The following is a 9249-nucleotide window of genomic DNA, read 5'->3' as shown; positions in this document are numbered from 1 at the left end:
CGACACAGAAGCCATGGAGGCGACACAGAAGCCATGGAGGCGACACAGAAGCCATGGAGGCTACACAGACGCTCCACAAGGATATAGAAAGCGACAGACACATACACACACACATACACAGAGACTGGAAATTAACAGAGAGACAGACACAGAGACAGTAAAGGCGACCTCAAACCTTTGGCCATACGCGTCACCAAAGAGGCTTCAGTACCGATAAAATCCTACTTAATGAGAAACATAAGAGCTATCGTATAATAATTAAAACCTTAACTAGACAGGATTACCGCGAATCCTGTTTAATGTTCAATTCATTATGAGAACATAAAGGCAGACCCGCCTCTGTCATCTATTATTTGTTTTCAAAGAATATGTCTTTTTTTACTTTTCAATTTTTAAATAGTTTATGACCGGCAGATTCTAAATTAATGAGAAATATAAGAAATTATAATGATATTTGAGGCTAAAACCGAAATGGAAATGTGTGACGCTGTACAGATTTTGATGAGAATTCGTGTAATATATTTTTGTAAATGTGTTATTTGATCTGGAGAACACACACACACACACATATCCACACACACACGCGCACGCACACACACACACACACACACTATTGTGTCGTAATTTGAAAATGAAAATAGGTGCAGAGTCAGAATTCGGCTCAAAAATCACGCTCAGGAGTCAAATTTCCGACATTTCAGATATTTTGAAAACTGCAGGGGGGTTTGGGCAAAATATGACCCATCTCCGTTTTCAGTAATTGGCATATTTTCGGTATAAAAAGTAGTAATTTGAAAATGAAAATAGGTGCAGAGAGTCAGAGAGTCCTCTACACGAGCCTCTATCCCTCGGTCCACACTCCTCTACACGAACCTTTATTGCTCAGTCCACACTCCTCTACACGAGCCTCTATTGCTCGGCCCACACGACGAGGAAAGAGTCTTGGAAGACAACATTGACAGGAAAGCACCCTCCCCTCCCCCTAGCGACAGTAACTAGTACTGGTGCAATACTGTCCAATAGTTGAGTAGTTCTGTCCAGTACTGGTGCAAAGCTGCCGAGGCTTACGAGAGCAGCTGCCAAACAGGGGTTGTGCCTGGGGTCTGATTGCTACGTTGCTTTCTTGAGTGTAGTCGTTTGTATGGGGGGGGGGGGGACGTCTCTCTGACGTGCTCCGACTGGGTCGTCACGACGTTGGCAGGCTGTCAGGAAGAGGTCAGGGGAGAGTCGATTAAGCTTTTCGATAATCTTTCTTGAGAGGTGCCGGGAGCAGGAAAAACAGCGCCATCTATCTTCTTTAATGTTGCCTTCCCTCCAGCACTATACTATGCCAGTTCCATTAGTCATCACCGGCAGCCACCACCATCACTACCACCACCATCACCAGCACCACCACTACCACTAGCACCACCACCAGCACCACCACCACCACCAGCACCACCCCCCCACCATCACAACCCCCCCCTTCACCACCACCACCACCACACAACACCAAAACAAACTAACCGCAATATTTCCTCGCCACAAAAGCCTAATTTGACATTTTATAAACATTGAATGAAAACAGGACGGGGGTGGTCGCTCGCTGACACAACTCAATCCCCAGAACACACATGAAATTCAGAGCAATCTTGTCCTCTTAATTGCTTTATGACAAAACTACCTCACTTGTAGGTAAAGTCCCAGGTGTAAGTGAGAGAGAGAGAGAGAGAGAGAGAGAGAGAGAGAGAGAGAGAGAGAGAGAGAGAGAGAGAGAGAGAGAGAGAGAGAGAGAGAGAGAGAGAGACGGGAGCCGGCAATGCATCTCCAGCAGCTTCCAAGGACCGCCTCTGAGCAGGTGATAAAAGGCTTGAAATATTTCACCTGTCAGTCTTCTTAACGATCACAATAACAACCTCATTATCTTCAAGAAAAACAATTGTACCGCCAAGGAAGATTTAGCCGCCCGAGGCGATGACTTTCCTAATGCTCTCAGGCGGCTCGGAACCACATTTCGCAGAGTGGGGGGCTGTTAACAGTTTTTAACAAGGACTGAACCACAAGTGTGTGTGTGTGTGTGTGTGTGTGTGTGTGTGTGTGTGTGTGTGTGGTCCAGTCATTAATCAGTATTATCTTTCCATTATTTACGAATGATGTATGTCTCTCTTATACATTTTATCTGGAAATCAATGTACTGTAAATGAGTGTGTAAACGTGTTTGTAAATGAACATATCGTCTATGAAAATGATTCTGTGATTAGAATAGCTTCGTCAAGTGAGTTAAGAATCAAAGAAACTCTCAGATAGTTCTTATAAGTCAACTGATCCGGTTTGTGATTTCAATGCTTTGTCCTTTAAGACCAACAAATCGTGGGGGACAAAGTTCAAAGCCGTGGTAATTAAGTCTCCAGCTGGCTATTGTAATTAGGGCAACTTGCCCGCTGTTTGTTGACTCTATGTCGCTTTAAAGTTGTTTATTGCAACTCGATCACGTGACAGCTATTGTAACTGTCCATCACCACCATCTACTGTAACTACACCCCCTCCCCCCCCACACTTGTTAGCTGGTTAGAAATAATGTATATAAACAAGGGAGGAACCTAAGGGTCTCCCTCAAACAAGGGAGGAACCTAAGGGCCTCTCACAAACAGGGGCTAAGCCCCACAAACAAGGGCTAAGCCCCCACAAACAAGGGCTAAGCCCCCACAAACAAGGGCTAAGCCCCCACAAACAAGGGCTAAGCCCCCACAAACAAGGGCTAAGCCCCCACAAACAAGGGCTAAGCCCCCACAAACAAGGGCTAAGCCCCCACAAACAAGGGCTAAGCCCCCACAAACAAGGGCTAAGCCCCCACAAACAAAGGCTAAGCCCCCACAAACAAGGGCTAAGCCCCCACAAACAAGGGCTAAGCCCCCACAAACAAGGGCTAAGCCCCCACAAACAAGGGCTAAGCCCCCACAAACAAGGGCTAAGCCCCCACAAACAAGGGCTAAGCCCCCACAAACAAGGGCTAAGCCCCCACAAACAAGGGCTAAGCCCCCACAAACAAGGGCTAAGCCCCCACAAACAAGGGCTAAGCCCCCACAAACAAGGGCTAAGCCCCCACTAACAAGTGACACACTTCCTTGCTCGGCAGGTGATAATCTCCCGCTGCTTGGTCCTTCACTGACCTGTCAGTGTGAGATGGTACTGTGACAGCCTAGCGTTTTGCAGGACCGGGTTCAATCCCCGATGGCGGCTGGGGGCCCCTGTCCCTTCACTTCGTCCCCATATTCCATCTCTTGTCCCTCAAATACCTTCCCAGGTGATATAACATCATACTGGCTTACCGCTTCCTCATCAAAATCGAATTTTCTTTCAGTCTTAGATTTAGATCTTCCATGGAACACCACTACGTTATCTGACAGTTATTCACTCCATCATTCACCACATGTAAAATGCAATATATACATTATATATATATATATATATATATATATATATATATATTATATATAAATATATCTTCTAATAACTAATTAATACAAATCGACCCAAACATATGCTCTTCAATACCACTATTCAGGAGCACATTTGTATGGGTAATTCGGCATCACACTGATAAAGAGGATTTCAATAGATATAATCTAATTCCCAGTTGATGAAGAGCATCTGAGGCTGCGAGGGGGGGGGGGGTGTCGAGCATCCTCCTCCCTTCATCTCACGCCTCCACAATCTGATTAGTTCACGCTCACTGTGGGCCACTCAGAGACTCTCTCTCTCCCTCTCTCTCTCTCTCTCTCTCTCTCTCTCTCTCTCTCTCTCTCTCTCTCTCTCTCTCTCTCTCCCTCCCTCTCTCTCTCTCTCTCTCTCTCTCTCTCTCTCTCTCTCTCTCTCTCTCTCTGTTACTGAGGCCGCCTGGGGGGACCAAGCTTGGTCGGGGGGGGGGGGGGGGGGGAAGGGAGTCGTTTAATGCCAAAAAAAACATTTCTTCAGTTCAAATTTACAAGTGATTTACAAGGGACTTTAAAGTTAAGACGGAATTTTTGTTTGTCCTTGACATTGGCATTCCTTGTAAATGTCTTTGTTTGTGTTAGCTGGCTTTAATTGTGCAGTGTTGTTGTTGTTTTTGGTGTGTGTGTGTGTGTGTGTGTGTGTTGTTTGTCATCAAAACTTAGCTGTCTGGACTTTGCTGTATCTCATCTTAAACTGTTCCTTTTCTTTCGTGTTTCTTCCATTAGTTTTTTTTTCCTCAATTTGGTGTGTTCTTATATCTTAATCTGAAGTGTTTTCTCAACTCGGTGTTTGTGAAGGCTGGGTAGACACACACACGAGGACGCAACTCAACCATTCACCGTCTTGGAAACTCAGTTGAGAGGCGGGACCAAAGAGACAAAGCTCAACCCCCGCAAGCACAAATGGAGCAGTGCAAATGGAGCAGAGTACAATGGAGCAGTGCTTTCAGGGAAGCACTGCTCAAACCTTACACTAACACGGCTCTCTCTCTACATTACTGATGTGGCCGCTGCTCGGACGAGAGGAGCCACAGTCTAGCAGGGACGAGGGGAGCCACAGTCTAACAGGGACCAGGGAGCCACACTCCACCAGGGACAAGGGGAGCAACACGCCACCAGGGACAAGGGGAGCCACACTCCACCAGGGACAAGGGGAGCCACACTCCACCAGGGACAAGGGGAGCCACACTCCACCAGGGACAAGGGGAGCCACACTCCACCAGGGATCAGGGAGCCACAATCCACCAGGGACAAGGGGAGCCACACTTCACCAGGGACAAGGGGAGCCACACTTCACCAGGGACAAGGGGAGCCACACTCCACTAGGGACAAGGGGAGCCACACTCCACCAGGGACAAGGGGAGCCACACTACACCAGGGACAAGGGGAGCCACACTCCACCAGGGACAAGGGGAGCCACACTCCACCAGGGACAAGGGGAGCCACACTCCACCAGGGACAAGGGGAGCCACACTCCACCAGGGATCAGGGAGCCACAATCCACCAGGGACAAGGGGAGCCACACTTCACCAGGGACAAGGGGAGCCACACTTCACCAGGGACAAGGGGAGCCACACTCCACCAGGGACAAGGGGAGCCACACTCCACCAGGGACAAGGGGAGCCACACTACACCAGGGACAAGGGGAGCCACACTACACCAGGGACAAGGGGAGCCACACTACACCAGGGACAAGGGGAACCAGCATACAAAAATATATATACTTGACCGACACGTCGGCTAATGGGTCCAACACGCACCTTGTATTTTAAGGTGATAGCAGGGACGAGGGACGTCCCTTTGGTCCCTTCGCCTCACTTGGATCTTCACATTGTATACTTAATGAGTCTCTCACCGATAATGGCCTGGTGGATGGTAGCAGTTTAACAGCAGCCGTCATCCTCAAACTGCATGACAAGATATATCAACAAAGCTGTTATTGTGGACAAATATTGCGATTGTGTAAACGCAAATTTTGGAATGTATATATATAAATTATCAAAGTGTTTCAGATACAGATGTATTTACTAAATGTATATTTATTTATTGGGTTTGAGAGAGTTGCTATTCTACCAAAGCCACTTACACACACAGTGTAATATATATAATATATGTATCTTATAATGTATGTAATAATATATATAATGGGAACTATACAACATGTAGTTTGCTAATGTCAAAAAAAAAATGTTTCGCATCTGATTTCGCAAGAAAATACCCATCATTAGGACAGAGAATATAATGTTTTCTTGTGGGCAAAGAGAATAGATATTTATTCTCTTTTGTAAAGGTAATCCTGAATCACGGAGTGTTGAAAAAGAGCTTTTAAACAAAAGTCTTATGGTATATTGAAGTTACATTGTGTCTGGGTACAAGTGACAGGATGAACAACCCAGCGGGTTTTCTTCCTATTGGGGAGTGTTGTACATGCTGCTATGGCGGTGTGTCCACTCACAAGATGAGTGGCGCTGCCCAATACTGTCACTATGGTGGTGTGTCCACCCACAGGATGAGTGGCGCTGCCCAATACTGTCACTATGGTGGTGTGTCCATTCACAGGATGAGTGGCGCTGCCCAATACTGTCACTATGGCGGTGTGTCCACTCACAGGATGAGTGGCGCTGCCCAATACTGTCACTATGGTGGTGTGTCCACTCACAGGATGAGTGGCGCTGCCCAATACTGTCACTATGGCGGTGTGTCCACTCACAGGATGAGTGGCGCTGCCCAATATATTGCAGTTACATAGTGGTGATGTTGCAACAGATAACAGTGACGTTAAGATGGAGCAGCAATGGCAAAGATTATAACCTTTTAACGTTACTATTCACCATGGAAAATGTGATTAATTATCCTCTATCAACACCATTACTACACAATAAACAACCCTCACTTTGGTTGATTGCTAATTGTGAGCAGAATATAAGTCCAGTCTCCGTGGCGCAGTGGTAAAAGGCTCGCCTGGTGCTTCGCGAGCAGTTTTAGCCTGGGTTCGTATCCCGGGCCGGGGAGGAGTGACTGGGCGCCAGTCCTTAACTGTAGCCTCTGTTCACCCAGCAGTGATTGTGTATCCGGTTGTTAAACGATTCGGCGGGTCGTATTCCGGGAAAAAAATAGGATTAAGGACCTGCCTGTAACGCTATGCATGCCATTTATGTCTGTTCAAGAATGTAAGAACTCTTATATTATATATATATATATATATATATATATATATATATATATATATATATATATATATATATATATATGCTAATTGTTCACATTAAGATAATAAAGCCCTGACAAATTTGAACATGTCCAAAATACACACACACACACACACACACACACACACACACACACACACACACACACACACACACACACATTTTATGTGTGTGTGTGTCTGTGTGTGTGTGTGTGTATGATTCCTGAGCCCAGTAGGCTCAGGAATCTTTACACCAGTTGATTGACAGTTGAGAGGCGGGACCAAAGAGCCAGAGCTCAACACCCCCCCCCCAGCACAACTAGGTGAGTACACCCACCCGCTCACTAATGGCCCAAGCATCAGAGGGAGGGAGAGAGACAGAGGAGCAGCGTGAGGCAGCATCATCTGTTTTGAGACACACAAGACGGAGTTAAATTATGACACAACCACCATTAGGTACAGTGGGTCCAACAGCTGAGGTAATTACCCACGATGCTAGCCAGCTGTTGGTGTTATCTGGCCAGCTGTTGGTGTTATCTGGCCAGCTGTTGGTGTTATCTGGCCAGCTGTTGGTGTTATCTGGCCAGCTGTTGGTGTTACCTGGCCAGCTGTTGGTGTTATCTGGCCAGCTGTTGATGTTATCTGGCCAGCTGTTGGTGTTACCTGGCCAGCTGTTGGTGTTATCTGGCCAGCTGTTGGTGTTACCTGGCCAGCTGTTGGTGTTACCTGGCCAGCTGTTGGTGTTATCTGGCCAGCTGTTGGTGTTATCTGGCCAGCTGTTGGTGTTATCTGGCCAGCTGTTGGTGTTACCTGGCCAGCTGTTGCTGTTACCTGGCCAGCTGTTGGTGTTATCTGGCCAGCTGTTGGTGTTACCTGACCAGCTGTTGGTGTTATCTGGCCAGCTGTTGGTGTTACCTGACCAGCTGTTGGTGTTATCTGGCCAGCTGTTGGTGTTACCTGGCCAGCTGTTGGTGTTATCTGGCCAGCTGTTGGTGTTATCTGGCCAGCTGTTGGTGTTATCTGGCCAGCTGTTGGTGTTACCTGGCCAGCTGTTGCTGTTACCTGGCCAGCTGTTGGTGTTATCTGGCCAGCTGTTGGTGTTACCTGACCAGCTGTTGGTGTTATCTGGCCAGCTGTTGATGTTATCTGGCCAGCCCTCTCTCTCTCTCTCTCTCTCTCTCTCTCTCTCTCTCTCTCTCTCTCTCTCTCTCTCTCTCTCTCTCTCTCTCTCCCTCTCTCTCTCTCCCTCCCCTCCCCCCCCCGTGTGTGTGGGAGAGGCTCACAGGGCCCTCTCTCTCTCTCTCCCCCTCTCTCTCTCTCTCTCTCTCCCCTCCCCCCCCCCGTGTGTGTGGGAGAGAGGCTCACAGGGTAATCCGGCTGTTGTCTTAAAATAACGTGTTTGCACGCCGGGTTGTTTTTCCAATTTGTAAGGAGCGGATCTCATCTTTAAGCAACAAGGTCATTACCCTTGTTTTCTTAGTCACGTGCAACCATCTTTATCATCCTGATGCTGCCTACCACCTCTCCAGTACCCGCACCTCCTGAAAACACTTCTACCACTACCACTACCACATCTACTACTACTACCACATCTACTACTACTACCACATCTACTACTACATCTACTACTACTACCACATCTACTACTACTACCACATCTACTACTACTACTACTACCACTACCACATCTACTACTACTACCACATCTACTACTACTACTACCACTACCACATCTACTACTACTACCACATCTACTACTAATACTCCCACTACCACATCTACTACTAATACTCCCACTACCACATCTACTACTAATACTCCCACTACCACATCTACTACGACTTCCACTAATACCATTTCTACTAAATCTACCACAACTATAATGAGCATCCACCACCGTGGGAGGCTGCAAGAGATCCACATCCCACGTTACATCTCGTTATCCGCTATAACGTTATCCGAGATGCTATAACGAGTCTTAGTCGCTATAATCTCTATCCACCCCTCCCCCCCCCCTCGCTTTAACGAGATAAAATGTGATCACCGTCTGTAACGAACTCTCCCTATATACCGGTAGAACCAGGTCAGGTGGAGTTTGTGGGGGGTTTTATGGCGGTCAGAGAGGAGAGTTAAGTTATCTAAAGTTGGAGATAATTAAGTCTGTTAAGAGGGGAGACTTATCCTCTTAGGAGCGAGTCAGGAAGGGAGGGGGGGAAGGGGGGAGGGGGAGGGTAGTGTTTATACATATATTTTTTATGTGAGATTGTATCAGATATCTGAAGGATGTGTTCTTGGGAAAGATGCAGCCGAAGATATCGTACTGAGCACGGACGGAACCTGTCGTCCGCAGTTCACGGCAGGACGAGCAACGGACGGGCCATATATATCCATTAATATGAGGTTGGTACGGGAGGGTTTCACTCATACACTTGCGCGTGTGGGGGCCACCTGCCTGCCCCGTGGCACTGGTTGTGGCACTGTGGAGGCACTGAGCCAGTCCACGCTCCAGGTCACAGCATGTGTGGGAAGGTGGGGACCCCCCCCCCTGGCTGGCTGACTGTTGCTCTCTGATGTCTCGCCTCAAAG

At 47.5% G+C, this 9249-nt stretch overlaps 1 protein-coding gene across 1 annotated transcript; it reads left to right on the top strand.

Moving 5' to 3' along the window:
- The first annotated feature begins 8170 nt into the window (after positions 1 to 8170).
- LOC138368702 (uncharacterized) lies at positions 8171 to 8635 on the top strand. The gene has a single exon (XM_069331424.1). The coding sequence runs from the start codon at positions 8171 to 8173 to the stop codon at positions 8633 to 8635; it is 465 nt and encodes a 154-aa protein (XP_069187525.1).
- Positions 8636 to 9249: the final 614 nt, after the last annotated feature.

This window comes from Procambarus clarkii, chromosome 26 (assembly GCF_040958095.1).
Source record: "Procambarus clarkii isolate CNS0578487 chromosome 26, FALCON_Pclarkii_2.0, whole genome shotgun sequence".
NCBI classification, from domain to species: domain Eukaryota; kingdom Metazoa; phylum Arthropoda; class Malacostraca; order Decapoda; family Cambaridae; genus Procambarus; species Procambarus clarkii.
This window is presented reverse-complemented; position numbering and strand designations above follow the sequence as displayed.

Coding starts and splice junctions, on each gene's coding strand:
- LOC138368702 (XM_069331424.1), top strand. CDS start 8,171: ATGCTGCCTACCACCTCTCCAGTACCCGCACCTCCTGAAAACACTTCT.